Below are 18080 nucleotides of genomic sequence, written 5' to 3' on the forward strand. Positions count from 1 at the left end.
TAGGGCCGCAACTGGTGCACCAGGCGAACCTGGGCAAATGCCCTCCTTGCCACAGCTGAAAGATGGTGCTCCAATGTTAGCTGTGGATCAAGGAGGATGCCCAAATTGTGGATCCTCTCTGAGGGGGTCAATAATTATCCCCCCCAGGGTAATGGACGGATGGATGGAATTGTCCTTGGGAGGCAAAACCCACAGCCACTCCGTCTAGTCTGGCTTGAGTTTGAGCCTATTAGGCACATAAGGCACATGAAACAGGGCATTGAAGAGTTTCGTGATCTGACTTGCCACATAGATTGGCCAGAGGAAATACTTCAGAATTGGTTCAAAGATGGCTTAAACAATGACCTGTACAATGCCTGCATTGTACTGCAATGTCTTATACTTAGCTAACATTGAATTTTGTTTCTACCCTAAACATTGATGATAACATAATTATGGCAGCATGAATATCCTACGCACAATTCTGGAAAAACAAAGAGATCCCGCCAGAAAATAACATCATAGAAAAAATTTATAGATGTGCAGAAATGTATAGGATGACTGTGGAGATAAAGGGAACTAGCAACTCACAGTACTATGAGATCTGGAAAAATTGGTACGATTGGATAGGTAACAACAGTAAAGACAGGAATAAAATGCGAAAGGATGTCTCAAAAGAAATATAGAAACATAAAACATAATATTAGTATCTATAAAGAGGTGATATAAGAAATGTAAAAAAATTATTTATTTATTTATTTATTAGATTTGTATGCCGCCCCTCTCCGCAGTCTCGGGGCGGCTAACAACAACAATAAAACAACATGAAACAAATCTAATATTAAAAATGACTAAAAAACCCTTATTAAAACCAAACATACCGTATTTTTCGCTCCATAAGACGCAGTTTTTTTCCTGCCAAAGTAGGATGAAAAATCAGCCTCGTCTTATGGAGCGAAGATGCAGGCAGGGAGGGGGGGGGGGAAGGCTGCGAAGTCGGAAGCGCCATCCCGCCGGCTGGCTGGCTAGCTGCTGCCTGGCCCCCTCCCTCCCGGAGGAGGGTCTCCCTCCTCACCACCAGCGGCGCTCCCCCTGCCAGCCAGCCAGCCAAGCCCTGCCCGCCGGAACCGGCTCCTCGCTCTCCACCCGCCGCCCGCCGCGTTTGCAGGAGGTGGGGAGAGTAAGGCGGCCCGCCAAGGCCAGGAGGGACGCCGCTGCCCCCCCTTCCCTCTCTCCGCCCGCCGCTGCGCCGAGAGGAAATGCCGACAAAGGCTTTTCTCAGCGGAGGCCGGCGAAGGCGATATTCAATGCCCTGCCCGCCTCACCTTTGCCGAGAGCTCTCAGCAAGGGGGTTGTAGGAGAGGCGGGGCCGGCGGCAAAGGTGATATTCAATGTCGGGGGCACACGGGCGGTTGCACGCGCTCCCTATCTCCCTGCTAGCCCACTCGGAATATTCAAAATAAGAAAAGCCTTTGCCGGTTAAGGTTTTTCTTATTTTGAATATTCCGAGTGGGCTAGCAGGGAGATAGGGAGCGCGTGCAACCGCCCGTGCGCCCCCGACATTGAATATCACCTTTGCCGCCGGCCCCGCCTCTCCTACAACCCCCTTGCTGAGAGCTCTCGGCAAAGGTGAGGCGGGCAGGGCGTGCGCGCGTCACCGCTGAGAAGAACGGAGAGAGAACGAGAGTGAGTGAGAGCAACAGACAGCAAGATAGTGAGAAAGAGAGAGTGAGAGAAAGGGGGGGAAAGAGAGAAAGAGAGGGGGAGAGAGAGAAAGAGAGGGAGAAAGAGAGTGGGAGAGGAGGGAGAGCTAGCAAGAGAGGGAGAGAGAGAGAGAGGGAAAGGGGGGAGAGAAAGAGAGAGGGAGAGGGGGGGAGATAGCAAGAGAGGGAGAGAGAGAAAGAGAGAGGGAAAGGGGGGAGAGAAAGAGAGAGGGAGAGGGGGGAGAGATAGCAAGAGGGGGAGAGAGAGAAAGAGAGAGGGAAAGGGGGGAGAGAAAGAGAGAGGGAGAGGGGGGAGAGATAGCAAGAGAGGGAGAGAGAGAAAGAGAGAGGGAAAGGGGGAGAGAAAGAGAGGGAGGGAGAGAGAGGAGATAAAGGAAGAGGAGAGAGAGAAAGGAAGAGAAAGAAAGAAAGAGGGATAGAAAGAGAGAGAGAGAGAGATGCTCAGTGAGCCTTTCTTTGAAGTTGCCTTTCTTTCTTTCTTTCTTTCTTTTTCTCTCTTGCTCTCTTGCTCTTTCATTCTTTTTTCTTTCTTTCTCTTTCTTTCTTTCTTTCTCTTGCTTTATCTCCTTCCTTCCCTCCTTCCATTTCTTTCATTCCCCCTCTCTATTTTTATTTCTCTTTCATTTTCTTTCTCTCTTTCTTTCTTTCTTTCTTGCTCTTTTTCTTTCTCTCTTTTACCTTCCCTTCCTCTATTTCTTCTTTTCTTTCTCCTTCCTACCTTCTTCCCTCCCTCCCTCCCTTCAGTCCTTCCTCTCTTACTCTCCCCTTTCATAAGTTTCCTTGCTTCCTTCCTCTGTTCCTGTTCCTTCCCCCTTTCTTTCTTTCTTTCTTTCTTTCTTTCTTTCTTTCTTTCCTTCCTTCCTTTCCTCCCTCCATTTCTTGCTTTCCTTTTCCTTCCTCCCTTCTTTCCTCCCTCACTCCCTTCTTTCACTCCTTCCTCTCTTCCTCTCCCCTTTTTGGCTCAAAATATTTTTTTTCTATTTTCCTCCTCTAAAATCTAGGTGCGTCTTATCAGCAGGTGCGTCTTATAGAGCGAAAAATACGGTACATACAAACATACCATGCATAAATTGTATAGGCCTGAGAGGGGGAAGGAATATCTCAGTTCCCTCATGCGTGACGACAAAGGTGGGTTTTAAGGAGTTTACAAAAGGCAAGGAGGGTGGGGGCAATTCTAATCTCTGGGGGGAGCTGATTCCAGAGCATCAGGGCCACCACAGAGAAGGCTCTTCCCCTGGGTCCACCAACCAACATTGTTTGGTCGACGGGACCCGGAGAAGGCCAACTCTGTGGGACCTAATTGGTCGCTGGGATTCGTGCAGCAGAAGGCGGTCCTGGAGATATTCTGGTCCGATGCCATGAAGGGCTTTATAGGTCATAACCAACACTTTGAATTGTGACCAGAAACTAATCGGCAACCAAATATAAGATATCGGCTTTAAATCTGTATAAAATAATTGAAATGTCATTTTTTTTCTTTTTAAAAATTTGGAAAAATTAATCAGCATTATTTTAAACTAAAAATTGATGAAGTCCTATATCAATGATGACTAATTTTTTTCTGGTTGTATGCTGAAAACACAAGTACATGCAGCAGCATGAATGCACACATGCCAGCACCCATATGCAATGCCTGCATGATATCCTCCATGTGCCCCACTCCTGTGCATGCATGTGTGATCCCCGCACTTACCCCACACACTTGCATGCATGCATGATTCCCATGCTCCTCCTCACCTGCCATGTATGCACACATGACCCCCACATTCCCCCTGCCCCCCTGTGACCTTCCCACCCCATTTTGGGTCTATCAGTCCCTGCAGCCTCCTGGGACCAAAAATGGGCTGTGTGGGAGGGCTGCATCCTTCCCACATGCATGTGTTCATGATTCCCCCTCAGCCCCCATACATGTACACTCATCTCCCTATGCACCCTACCCTCTGTGCATGCGCAGCAGGTACCAGAAAATCAGCTGGCTTGTAGGTGGTGCATGTGTGATGGAGATGAGCTGGGCCACAGCTTGCATGCCCACAGAAAGAGCTCTGTGTGCCACTTGTGGCATGCATGCCATGGGTTCACCATCACAGCATTGTGAAAACTGCAAGAGTATCTTCTTCATCATGGCCACTAGATTCCAAGAATATAGAATGATTTACACATATTTTTCCAAATTAATGAAATAAAATTCTTCATGAATTGCTGATTAACATAATTGTAGTATATCTGTGTATATATAAATATTTTTCAACAATTTTCATAAGATAAAAAATATTTTGTATAATAGTTTATTTTATTCTTAAAATAAGAGGTGCCCCTCAATTGGGGAGGACACACTGGTGGGATAAGATTTTCATATTTTCCCGTACAAAATTGCGCTGTCGCACAGTTGCTGATCTCATGTATGTATTTCTGCAAATTACTTTTGCTGAAGAAGTGGGCGGGATAGTCTTTGGGAGTAGACCATTAATTTCATACATCCATTGGATTGCTGCAGTCTGAAAACATAGGAAAAAAGATTCAATAAATGTTTATTATTTGTTACTGTGAAGCATATACAGCCATCTGGCACAATGCCTGTAATTATGCCTTTCATTGTTTTCCAAGTGGGGGTGCTACACAGTTGAAACTGCACCATAGTGGAAAGAAAGCATTACCACGCATAATAAGAAGGGACTTTTTTTAATGTACTAAGATCAGCATGTTCAAATATACACATGGTCTAGCACCACAGGTAATCTATGCACTTTTTAATATGCCACAATTTGGAATTCTCTTTCAAGAAGATTATTGCACAGTAGGAAGTACAGAAAACTAACAAATAAGGTAGTGGGCCTGCCAGCAAAGATATGTTTTTAAAATGTTTTGAAATGCTGGCAGGGTGGGGGCAGTGTGAATCTCTGGGGGGAGTTGTTTCCAAACAACTGGAGCCACCACAAAGAAGGCCCTTCTCCTTGGCCCTGCTAGGTGACATTACTTGGCTGACAGTACCTGGAAAAGGCTGACTCTGTGGGATCTGACCAGCCACTGGGATACATAAGGCAGGAGACGGTCCTGTAAGTTTATGTATTCATTTTTAAAATTAAGTTTATACTGTACATCAAATTTAGAAATCACTTATCTCATTACAGGGTGACTTATCCTTTCATATTTATTTACATTTTATTGTAGCTGCTGAAAAAGCCATCCAACAGATTAGGAAAAGGAGTACACTGCTAAATTTTGATTATTTATTTGGAATAAATAGTCATTCAATGAACTCATGGCCTTTTCTCCCTGCTAAAAAGCAGTAGATATTTTTCTCTGACCATCCATGTAAGCATGTAAATGCTGGACTTCCGGTGGCTGCCTGTGGTGTAGCAGAAGTGAGGAGGGGATCTCTCCCTCCCAAAGCTGCTTTTTCTTTAGATTCACGTGACCTTTTGAGGCACAGCTCATTTGGAAAATGAAGTGGATAAGGAGAAAAAATCCAGGCATCGATTGGTAAAGGCATTTCCCAATCGAGGCGAAGGACACCCTCTCTATCGGGAATCAAAAGCATGGCAGGCCTGAAATCACAGTGGCCCACAACAGAGGGAAGCGAATGAGATATATAGATCAACTCCGTAAGCCAGTAAGTCCTACACTGAATACTGTGGATGGCTATAAGGACAGACTTTTATAGAAACTATTTTAGATCTTTGATTTAAGAAATCAACAATCCCATTAGGAAATCTAGAAGAAAGGGACTCACAAATTTGAGAAGGTGGCGATGGCGAGTATGAGAAGAAAGGACAGTTAAGTGCCAAGATTGCCAAGATTGCCAAGGCTGGGAACACTGTGCAGACTCCTAAAATGGGGCTGATAATCTTTCCTAGGGTTATTTAGTCTTTTTCAATTGGTCCACTGGAACATTATTTATTTAATATTAGAGCGGATTTCCTAACATTGGGACTAATTTGCTTCTGACTTTTGACTCCATCAAGGTTTGGAAAACTGACAGTCAGCTGATAGGCAGTGAGGATGGAAAGCGGCAAGGGACAAGAGGTGGATCTAAGATCCTAGGGTGCCGACATTTGAATTGATTAGTGAATTATTGAAACACAGAATTGGGTCCCTGTGGACTCTGAGTGGATATTGTAAGAGTTGGGACTGGTCCTTACTGTGGAAGCCAGAGTGAAATTCAGGAGAGAAATTCAAGAAGAGGAGATTGGTTGAATGGAAAGCATCTGGGCGTTTTGAACCAGCTCCGACTGATCTGCAGCGAGAGATTTCGACTTCAGAATTTAAGATTAGACTTTGAGATTCTGAGCAGGACTGCAATGAATTAAACTTGAAATAATAACTCGTTGAACCAGAACCTCCTCTTTCTTTCTTTTTTATGTTGCCACAGCCCGTTTGTAAGTAACTTTGGAGGGGGAACAAGCTGGAGACTGAACCAGAAATGATGTATCATTCTACTGACTGTCTGAGAACATAGAGCTACTAAAGAAAAGAACTTAAAACTTAAAAACCAGAGGAAGTTTCTAAAGTTACAGTAGAACATACCTATATAATCAGTTACAATCTTATATAATTAAGTGCTATTAGAAATCTATTAATTATATTTATATAGATATATTGAATACATAGAACACATAGAATATTATAGTAATATTTACCATAGATAATAGTTTAATTTTATACTCCTTATTAATTATAACACATTTGGTTTCTCTTTGAAATTACGTTTATAGCATTGGAATATTGATTGTTTAAGAGTCTTAGGATATTAATGCATTTATTAGATTGACAATTCACATAGTATTAAGATATTTATTGTATTGACATTTCCATTCTTCTTCTCTTCCTTTTTTTCTTTTTTCCTTTTTTTCATCCCATCTCTCTCTTTTTTTGTGGCAAAGAATTTTTTAATTTTTTTCCCTCTCCAATCACAGTACAATAAAAATTATAACAACAACATTAAATTGTTTTACAATAAATCAATTTCAGGAAGTTGTATAATACAATGCTACCACCTTCACTTTTGACATCTGAATAAAAATAGCTGTCCAATTTTTTAATGCTATAGAAATATACTATTAGCTAAGACCCCATTTAAGCTGTTCCGAATTCTAGTATCTCACATTGAATAGGCTGAAACATTTCAAATCTCTCCTAATTGCTTCCATATTGATTTCCATATATAATCAATACCCTTTACAAATAGTTAACGTATGTTCTGTCTGGGTCCCCCCAGGCGCCAACACCAACCAAAAAGAGTAGCCAGACACACTGGTAAAAAGCAAAGGCAGTTTATATACTGGACAGCAAACACAGGTAACAAAAACTGTTCTTACAGACAGGAACACTATGAAGTTTCACAGAGGTTTCACGAAGGCCAGGCAATAAAACAGGATTCTTGCTGGCAAAAACAACGCTGGAAATAATAAAACCCACGCCTCCCCCAAGTCTTTCAGACTTCTAGGCCACAAGCCAAGATCAGAGACGCCAAGAATCGAAGCAAGGTCACAGGACTCCCAGTTGATAACTCTCCACAAGACTGTAAGGGCGGGCCTGCCTTTTCAACCCTGCTGAGGAGAACCACACCCAAACCCAGCTGTTGCCAATTGAGGGATGGAAATACCTTTCTAATTGGCCCCTTCTTTGAGCTGCACGTCTCTGCCTCATGTCTATTATAGCCTGTGCGTCTTCATCCAATGAATCCAGGCTACTGGCTGGGGAGAGCCCCCCCCGGGGGTCTCAGGCTGCTCTCCCTCCTCCTCTTCCTGACGTTCCTCTCCCCCGTCTGCCTGGTCCTCCCCCTCCTGGTCACTGTCCTCCTCCTCTGGGCATGGATCCGGCAGAGCTCCAGCCGGTCCCTGAGGAGCCTCAGGCTGAATCACAACAACGCATATTAATAAAATACCCTTAAAAAACATTTTTTAAAAAATTCTTACAGTAGCGTAGTCAAAGGGGAAAAAATAAACCCAATAATATCACCAAATATTACCTAATTAATCCAATTACCAAATCCATACTCCATCTTTAACAGCCTTTAAAGCTCTTCAAAAGAAGAATGTCGATTAGGCACTTTTGCTAATCCATGCCCCTATTCACGAGCAGCCGCTGTGATCTATTTCCGTCTTCTCTAGTCATGATCGTAAACAAATTCTTGAACAGATCCAATTAGCTTCCTTAGCACTCCAAACTCACCAGCACATTGCTTAAAGTTTCTTCACCATGCCAATGCTTGTTTTTAATTCCCTTTCCAGATGTTACAGGTCTTCTTCAATCGCCTGCATTGCATTGTCTCCCGTGGCTGGTGCCGGCACAGACATGGCTGCCTGGCCAGCTTCGCACCACCGCTGTTGCAAGACCAGGTTGGTTCACCTGGTGGGGGTTTACCGACCCCCTACCAGGCCCCCGATAGCGTCCACTATGTCATCTCCCCTCCAGGGAGGATCGGGTCTGGTTCATCAGAACTGAGACCCCTGGATGGTGGGGATTTGAAGCTACCCTCTAGAGACCGAGGACAGCTCCATGTTGCCAAGGCCATTGACCCCACCCCTCCAACCCTCCCATCTCTTTTTATAACAGTAATATAAATTAATCTAAATTTCATTTCTTAAATATCTTTGATGGTCTTAAACATTGTTTATGGTTATCTGGAACAAGATCTATAAAATTCTAGAAAAGCAAGAGCAAATTTTAAAAGAGATGGCAGACAATCAACCTAGAGGTGGCAAAAAACCAATGTCCACTTGTGTCAACAAATATAGCCTCTCCAGCCTCACAGAGGCAAATCAATGAAATGCTAAATCTAGAAAAACAAAAGGGAAATTTATCATTGATGCAAAATATTAATAATACCTTAACTATAATGCAGGAAACGATGTTGAAACTGCAAGAACTCATCACAAATAATCATTTGGAATTAAAGGCAGAAAATAGAAAATAGGCTGGAAACAGCTCAAATCGCAACAGAAAGGAATGAACTAAAAATAGCATCTGTAGAGAAAAAAACAGAACAAAATGAAAAGAAAATTGAATAAGTTGATCAAAAAGTAAAAGACTCCCACAATGATTTGGAAATCTCTCTGATCCATTTGGAAATGGAGAGATCCTCATATTTTTTTGTGATTCCAAAATATAATTGAAATGAAAAATGATAACCTAGGGGAGATCTTTATAACAGTTTAACTGGGAAGAAGCAATAACTGAAATTGATGAGACTTACAGAATCCAAACTAACTATGCCCAAAGACACCAATTGCCGAGGGAAGTCCACTTGAGATTTTCCAGAAAGGGAGGGAAAATTAACATATAAAGGAAGAGAACTAAATATTTTAAAACAAATCCCTAGAAGAGTACAGGAACGAAGAAGAGACTATAAAAATCTAGCAACACTTCTAAATGAAACATATATCACATTCAGGTGGACTATCCTGGAAGGAATGATGATAAATTTATAAGGTAGAAAGGTGTAAGTGGATATTCCTGAAAAGACACAAGAAATTTATGGACAAATAGCAGGATTAGAGCTGGAACTAGAATGCGGAGAAAGATTAGAATCAAGTAAATAAGATGAAATAGAATCTGATACACGAAGGGAAGAAAGGGAAGAAGAAATAAGGGTAGTGGAAGGAGAGAAGGGTAAAGGGAAAGAGGAAAGAACTAAGACCAGGTCATAAACAGCAGCAGCAGTAAATAAATAAATAAAAAAGCCTAGAGAAGAAAACCTTAAATTTGATGTTTCCAGAAATGAAACTGATCTCAATAAACATCAATTGTCTTAATAATGGCTACAAACGGAAAAAATATTTTCTCAAAACTATTAAACTAAAAAGCTCAAATAATCTGTTTACAAGAAGTACATATTAAACAATCACACAAAAATATTTGGAATATTCTAAATTGGGGAAGTTATATGCATCACTAGATGGAAAAAAAGAAGTGTGGCCACCTATGTGTAAAAAGAGCTAAAACCTAAAGAATTAAGAAATTGAATTTAAAAGAGAAAGTTATATTAGTTAATATCTATGCCCCAAACCAAAAGCAAAAACAATTCTATAAAAAGAATAGATATGGCATGGCTTCTCCAGAATAAATATGGCATGGCTAAACAAAGGATTGTATAAAAAAATTAAATTGGTTGATATAGAACCCAATATGTGGGCTGACCACAATCCATTTAAGATTTCTTGGCAGGGAGAAATGAAAGAATACAGGAGGTAGACTCTGAATACAGTTTTGCTCCAAGATGAAAAATATAAAAAGATGATTTAAAAAGGGATAGAACTATTCTTAGTAGAAAATAGGAAACAACCTACATCAATCCAAATACTCTAGGACACATTAAAGGCATATATAAGAGGCCTAACAATAGCTTTAAAAGAAAAAAGGAGCAGAGGGAGGAATATAATCATTATTTAAACGAGATCAAAATCCTAGAAAGAAACCTACAACAAGAGCCAACAAATAATAAGACACTAAATTTGTTGTGGGAAGCCAGACATAGAGAAAATATTATCGACCAACAAGAACACATCAGAAATATCAAGCAAACTAAACAAATATATTTTGAAACAGCTAATAAGCTAGGTAGATGGGTCTCTCAAAAGATCAAAAAAAGTAAAAGCAACAGAGTACTTTACCAACTAGTAGATAAAAATGGATTGGTTCAACATACGCAACAATGCAAAAAAGAAATAACATTTAAATACTATAAAAACCTATACAAACAAGATCCAGCAGAAACTTTAAAAACAACCAAATACCTAATTGAAAACAATACATTACAAATTGATGACTCAGATAGACGAATGCTAAATGACAAAATTACTATCCAGGACCTCTGAAAAGACAAAAAAATAATAAATTACCAGGCCCCGATGGATTCCCAGGCGAATTCTATAAAAAGAACAAATAAAACTTTTGAACCCATTCTAATAGAAGTATATAATAAAATTCTGGACCAGGCTAAAATACCTGATACATGGAGGGAATCATACATCACTGTAATTCCAAAAGAAGGGCTTGAGAAAAAAAAATACAAAATTATAGATCCATATCGCTGTTAAATGCAGACTCTAATATCTTCACGTCGATATTGACAGAAAGAACAAAAAAATTTCTAAATAAAATAATCAACTCAAATCAAAGTGGTTTTTTATCACACAGACAAATAAAACAATGTACCAGAACGGTATTAGACATTTTGGAATATTGGGGGCACATCCAGGGAGGAAAGTTGCTCTTGCCTTCCTGGATGCACAGAAGGCATTCGACAATGTCAGTTGGCAATATCTATTGGAACTAATTATTGACCTAAAACTGGGCAACAATTTTGAAAATATAATCTATAACATATATACTCATCAATCTGACAACACTATTCCCCATTGAAAAGGGGATCCACCAAGGCTGCTCGATGTCGCCTCTTCTGTTTATTTTATCACTAGAAATATTATTAAATAAAATCCAGAATAGTAAAAAAATAAAAGATGAAGAATATAAACTACAGGCCTATGCCGACGATGTTGTTTTCTTCCTAGAAGATCTGATAAGCACAGGTCCAGAACTAATTAGAGAAATTGAGATATTTAGTGAATTTTTGGGACTAAAAATTAATAAACAAAAAACAAAACTCATGACAAAAAATATGACATCAAAACAGATCAAGGAACTAGAAAAAATTACAAATTTCCAAATTACTAATAAGATTAAATACTTAGGATTAACAATTACTAATAAGTAGTGTTGGGCGAACCAAACTTGCATAGATCGGGTCCGTGCCAAACTTTGTGTTGTTCAGCATGCCGAACCTGAACCCGAACTTTTTAAAAAGTCCATGTTCAGGTTTGGCAATCGAGTGAACTCCACGATGCCCCAATCAACAGCCTTGTTGTAAGCTGAAGCCATGCTGTCTCCAGGCAGGAAACGCAAGGACCGGCTGTGATTGGCCATACATCCTGCTGACCAGTGATTGGCCAGCCAAACACATGGCTGTGATTGGTCCGGAGGGACAACTGACCCTGCCTATATAAAAGGCAGGACCATGCGGACCATTGCCATTAAAAGAGCTATTTGTTAGTTAGGCACAGTGCTGTTGCTGCTGCTCACAGGGAGAGATAGGTTGGGGAGATTTCTAAGGTCACCTAGGCTGCATCTGGTGGCTGCTGCCACTGAAAGGGAGATTTCTCAACTGTGCCATTGTCTTCAAAATGTCAGATCACCTAGGCATCCAAGACAAAGAAAGTACAAGACTTGTGTACAAGGGGCACTTCTCAAGTGTGCCATTTTGTTCCTGTGGGCACAGCCACCTACCCATCCATCCAAGGCAAAGAAAGTAAAAGACTAGTGTGAGCAGGGGGAAGTTCTTCTGTTCCCAAGGGTCAGCTCTCAAGTGTGCCATTTTGTTCCTGCGGGCACATACAGCTGCCTATCCATCCAAGGCAAAGAAAGCTCAAGACTTGTGTGGGCAGGGGGCAGTTCTTCTGTTCCCAAGGGGCAGTTCTCAAGTGTGCCATTTTGTTCCTGCAGGCACAGCCATCTACCCATCCATCCAGGGCAAAGAAAGTAAAAGACTAGTATGTGCTGTGGTTAGCTCTGGACTGAGGAGGTAGATGCGGGGGAAACATCAACATGTCATAGGCCTGTTTTGCTGCTGACAGAGTCAGACAGTGAATTGTCCTCTGCAGAAGGAAGTGACAGTGAGATGGAGGAGGGGGGCTTGGAAGACAGCCCAGGAAGAAGTCAATCACCCTTATCTTCCTTAGATTCAGATAAGGAAATGATGATAGATCCACGCATGCATAGAGCTATGCATAGGAGTGAACAGCTTTAAAAGTATTATAGGGGATAATTGAGTCCACCTGTGGTTGGGTGGGGTTCAAGTAATTAGGGCTGCTGTTAAATTGGCAGCGTGCTGGCCTTGCAGTGTGGAGATTATCTGATCGTACTGGTTTGGGACGTGACTTGCTGTTTCAGAACTGTTTGTTGATTTTTCAAGATTTTGAAACCAAGGCAGAGCAAAGCGCGTGTGTTTCAACTCGTGGAAGAAGGAGGGCTGTGACATTTCTTCACAGCTGCTAGCTAAGTACTTAAGGACTGTTTAAGGGGTTTTTACAGCTTACAAGGTTATTTTGGGAAGAGTGCTCTTTGCAATACAAAAAGGGTGCTTTGTTTCTTTTGAATTTTGTGGTAAAAAACATTGTTTTTGAATTTTCAAGTGTGTTTGTGTGTCTGAAGTTTTTACCCTTGAATGTTTGGGAGGCTCATACCTTAGAGCCCGGCTGACAGTGTGGGCAGGGGGCAGCTCTTCTGTTCCCAAGGGGCAGTTCTCAAGTGTGCCATTTTGTTCCTGCGGGCACAGCCACCTACCCATCCATCCAAGGCAAATAAAGTAAAAGACTAGTGTAGGCAGGGGGCAGTTCCTCTGTTCCCAAGGGGCAGTTCTCCAGTGTGCCATTTTGTTCCTGTGGGCACATACAGCTGCCCATCTATCCAAGGCAAAGGAAGTACAAGACTTCTATAGGTGGCACCTCCCACCGAATAGGATAGCAAAAATGTTCCCTAAGATTTCTCCACTATGTTGGAAATGTAAAAAAGAAATAGGTTCCTATTATCATCAATGGTGGATGTGTAGTAAAGTTAAGCTTTATTGGAAAATGATAGAAAGAATAATAAAAGAAATAGTAACACAAGAGATAGAAAACCCCCCGGAATTCTACTTACTGGGTATAACTAATCAGAAATATAAGAAAGAAATTCTACATTTAGTCATTCATATTTTGACAGCGGCCAGGATAGTATATGCGCAAAATTGGAAAGGGGAAAATATTCCCAAAGAAGAGGAGGTTATTAAGAAAATTTTGGACTGCACTGAAATGGGTATGATGACAAGACAGTAAAAAGACCAAGAGGAAACAGAATTTTATGAGATTTGGAACAAAGTGTATATATGGATAAACAAGAAGAAGAAGTAAAAATAAAAAGAATAAGAGAATAGTAGAAGTATGATTATGTTTTAAACTTTGTGTTGGATGTAGTTTATATATGAAGATTTACTATATAAGGTTAAACAAATTTCTTCTTTTCATTTAAAGTAATAAGTAGATTTAAAGTATTAATAACGTATTTTTTTTCTGTATTGAAATTTATCTTCTAGAATAAGCGGGGAAATTGCAACCCCACCTTTATGTTAAATGTATGTTTGTCAGTTTTGTCTATTTTATGAAAATTAATAAAAATTTATATGAATGAATTATTACCACATTTGGAGAAATTGTTCAATAATGTTTTCCAAACCTTTGATATTCCACAATCATGGAAGACCTCGGAGATTATAACTATCCCAAAGCCGGATCGTGATCTAATGGATCCAGGATTACAAAATATTTATGAAAATATTGGCAAACAGGATAGAGAATATCTTACCAAAGATAATTGGAGAAGATCAATATGGATTTGTTAAAGGAAGAAAGATTTATGAACCAATTAGAAATGTTGTTAATGTGATACACCATGCTACCACTACCAAAAAGAAATTAAGTATTTTAAAGTTAGATGTGTACAAAGCTTTTGATAAAGTTAACCATGATTATTTGTTTCAGTTGTGTAAGGATTTAAATATGGGAGATAATTTTTGTCAAATTATAAGAGCAATTTATAAGGATAATATGGCTTATATAAGGGTAAACGGAAATAGAACAGAGAAGGTTAAAATTCAAAATGGAACTAAGCAGGGCTGTCCACTATCCCCAATGCTTTTAGATCTGAGAACTGAGGTCTCATTGCTGACCTGATGGACAATTTATACCATCAAACAAAATTAATCTATATTAACTTATAATTTTTATCTTAGATTTTATATACTTATATTTTAATGTTTTAGTGTTTTAAATTGTTATTAACTGCTATTTTACACTGTTACTAATTTAATTGACTTTTAACATAATTGGGGTTCTAAGTAATGGATGACTGGGATAAATATACTTGGGAGTATGAGTGGAATGACTGGTATGATTGGGTGGGTGGGGGTGGGTGGGGTTATGGTATGGATGAGTTGAGTGATAGTAGTGTGAATGATAGGTCTGGCCCACCTGACGCTCGGGAGACAGGAGAGGAAGGGGCACCGATCTCTGGGGTGGCAGGGGGTCGGAATATCCCTGTGTTGCTGGGGAGAGGCAGATATGGCGGGGGCCACAGAGTTAGCCGTTCCAGGGGAACGAGGGATCGTTGCTTAATAACGGTCCCTTGTTCTGGCTCTGTGAGCCCAATGTTGGGTACTGGTGGTGAGTGTAACTCTGGCCCTGGGCTCAGGTTGCTGCTGCTTAATGCCAGGTTGGTGGTAAATAAAGCTCTCCTCATCTGGGATTTGATCCTGGATGAGGAGGCCGACCTGGCATGTATTACTGAAGCATGGCTGGGCCCAGAGGGAGGTGTTCCTCTCTCTGAAATTTGCCCAGCCGGGTTTCAGATATGGCATCAACCTCGACCCCAGGGAAGGGGGGGAGGAGTGGCTATTATAGCCAGGGAGAGCCTTTACCTGCGTAGACTCATTGCTCCGGAAATTGCGGGTTGCGAGTCTCTCTTGATGAAGTTGGACTTAGGGGTTCAGGTGGGCTTATTTCTCACATAACTGCCTCCCAGCTGCGTGTCAAAAGCCCTGCCTGTGCTACTCGAGGAGGTCCTGGGGGACTTCAACCTGCCGTCATTCGGTGAAACCTCTGGGTTGGCACAGGAGTTCATGGCCACCATGACAGCCATAGACCTGACTCAAGTAGTACAGGGTCCGACTCACGAGGGAGGGCACGCACCTGACATGGTATTCCTTTCTGAGCAACTGAGTAATGGTCTGAGACTAAGGGGCTTAGAAGCATTGCCTTTGTCATGGTCAGACCATTTTCTACTACGGCTTGACTTCCTGGCTCCAATCCTTCCCCGCAGGGAGGCGGAACCAATGAAGATGTTCCGCCCCAGACGCCTGATGGACCCAGAGGGCTTTCAGACGGCACTTGGGGTTATTCCAGAGGCACTCGTCCACAGTTCGGCGGAGTCTCTCGGGGAGGCCTGGAACAGGGCTGCGGCGGAGGCTCTTGACCGGATTGCGCCTTTGCGACCTCTCTGTTAGACCCCGTAGAGCCCCATGGTTCAACGAGGAGCTCTGGGAGTTGAAACGCCAAAAGAGACGTCTAGAGAAGCGATGGAGGAAGAGTAGGTCTGAATCTGATCGAACACTTGTAAGAGCTTTTATTAAGACTTACAAAGTGGCGCTCAAGGCGGCAAGATTCGCGTACCATGTCGCCTTGATTGCATCAGCGGAATCCCGCCCTGCCACTCTGTTTAGGGTGACCCGCTCCCTTCTTAACCAGGGGGGAGTTGGGGAGCCCTTGCAGAGTAGTGCCGAGGATTTTAACATGTTTTTCGCTGATAAAGTCGCTCAGATCCGGGCCGACCTCGACTCCAATTGGAAAACAGAGTCGACTGACAACGAGTCAGTCGAGGTGACTGGGGCACGTACTTGTCCACCTGTCTGGGAAGAGTTTGATCTGGTGACACCTGATGAAGTGGACAAGGCCATTGGAGCTGTGAGTTCCGCCACCTGTTTACTGGATCCGTGTCCCTCCTGGTTGGTTTCGGCCAGCAGGGAGGTGACATGGAGCTGGGCCCAGGAGATTACCAACGCTTCCTTGGGGAGGGGAGTTTTTCCAACACTCTATAAAGAAGCGCTTGTGCGCCCCCTCCTCAAGAAGCCCTCCCTGGACCCAGCCGTACTTAATAACTATCGTCCAGTCTCCAACCTTCCCTTTATGGGGAAGGTTGTTGAGAAGGTGGTGGCACTCCAGCTCCAGCGGTCCTTGGAAGAAGCTGATTATCTAGGTCCCCAGCAGTCGGGTTTCAGGCCCAGTTACAGCACGGAAACCGCTTTGGTCGTGTTGATGGATGATCTCTGGCAGGCCCGGGACAGGGGTTTATCCTCTGTCCTGGTGCTCCTTGACCTCTCAGCGGCTTTCGATACCATTGACCATGGTATCCTTCTGCACCGGCTGGAGGGGTTGGGGGTGGGAGGCACTGTGCTCCAGTGGTTCTCCTCCTACCTCTCTGGACGGTCGCAGTCGGTGTTAGTGGGGGGTCAGAGGTCGGCTCCTAGGTCTCTCCCTTGTGGGGTGCCTCAGCAGTCGGTCCTCTCCCCCCTGCTATTTAACATCTACATGAAACTGCTGGGTGAGATCATCCAAGGACATGGGGTGAGGTATCATCAATATGCTGATGATACCCAGCTTTACATCTCCACCCCATGCCCAGTCAACGAAGCGGTGGAAGTGATGTGCCGGTGCCTGGAGGCTGTTGGGGCCTGGATGGGTGTCAACAGACTCAAACTCAACCCGGATAAGATGGAGTGGCTGTGGGTTTTGCCTTCCAAGGACAATCCCACCTGTCCGTCCATTACCCTGGGGGGGGGAATTATTGACCCCCTCAGAGAGGGTCCGCAACTTGGGCGTCCTCCTCGATCCACAGCTCACATTAGAAAACCATCTCTCAGCTGTGGCAAAGGGGGCGTTTGCCAGGTTCACCTGGTGCACCAGTTGCGGCCCTATCTGGACCGGGACTCATTGCTCACAGTCACTCATGCCCTCATCACCTCGAGGTTCGACTACTGTAATGCTCTCTACATGGGGCTACCTTTGAAAAATGTTCGGAAACTTCAGATCGTGCAGAATGCAGCTGCGAGAGCAGTCATGGGCTTACCTAGGTATGCCCATGTTTCACCATCACTCTGCAGTCTGCATTGGCTGCCGATCAGTTTCCGGTCACAATTCAAAGTGTTGGTTATGACCTTTAAAGCCCTTCATGGCATTGGACCAGAATATCTCCGAGACCACCTCCTGCCGCACGAATCCCAGTGACCGATTAGGTCCCACAGAGTGGGCCTTCTCCGGGTCCCGTCAACTAAACAATGTTGGTTGGCGGGCCCCAGGGGAAGAGCCTTCTCTGTGGCGGCACCGGCCCTCTGGAACCAACTCCCCCAGGAGATTAGAACTGCCCCTACTCTTCCTGCCTTCCGTAAACTCCTTAAAACCCACCTTTGCCGTCAGGCATGGGGGAACTGAAACATCTCCCCTTGGGCATGTCTAATTTATACATGGTATGCTTGTGTGTCTGTTAGTATATGGTTTTTTTTTTAATTTTCAAATATTTTAAATTTAGTTGGATTATTTATGATTTGTTTCACTTGTTGTGAGCCGCCCCGAGTCTTCGGAGAGGGGCGGCATACAAATCCAAATAATAAAATTAATAAATAATAAAATTCACAATTGAGGTCTTAGCAAACAAAATTAGAAACGATAAGGAGTGGAGAGGTTACCAAATAGGAAAACTTGAATTAAAATTAAATCTTTTTGCAGATGATGCTAT

The 18080-nt window shown here is 42.7% G+C and overlaps 1 protein-coding gene across 3 annotated transcripts in view; it reads right to left on the reverse strand.

Moving 5' to 3' along the window:
* Positions 1-3974: 3974 nt before the first annotated feature.
* Positions 3975-18080, reverse strand: part of LOC139155791 (cilia- and flagella-associated protein 47-like) — a 513090-nt gene continuing 498984 nt past the window's right edge. For all 3 annotated transcript variants that reach the window (XM_070731069.1, XM_070731068.1, XM_070731067.1), the window contains one exon: positions 3975-4198. In XM_070731069.1, coding sequence (XP_070587170.1) covers positions 4019-4198 — 180 coding nt within the window. In that variant the 3' untranslated portion in view covers positions 3975-4018. The remainder of the gene's footprint in view (positions 4199-18080) is intronic.

This window comes from Erythrolamprus reginae, unplaced genomic scaffold, assembly GCF_031021105.1.
Source record: "Erythrolamprus reginae isolate rEryReg1 unplaced genomic scaffold, rEryReg1.hap1 H_6, whole genome shotgun sequence".
Lineage (NCBI taxonomy): Eukaryota > Metazoa > Chordata > Lepidosauria > Squamata > Dipsadidae > Erythrolamprus > Erythrolamprus reginae.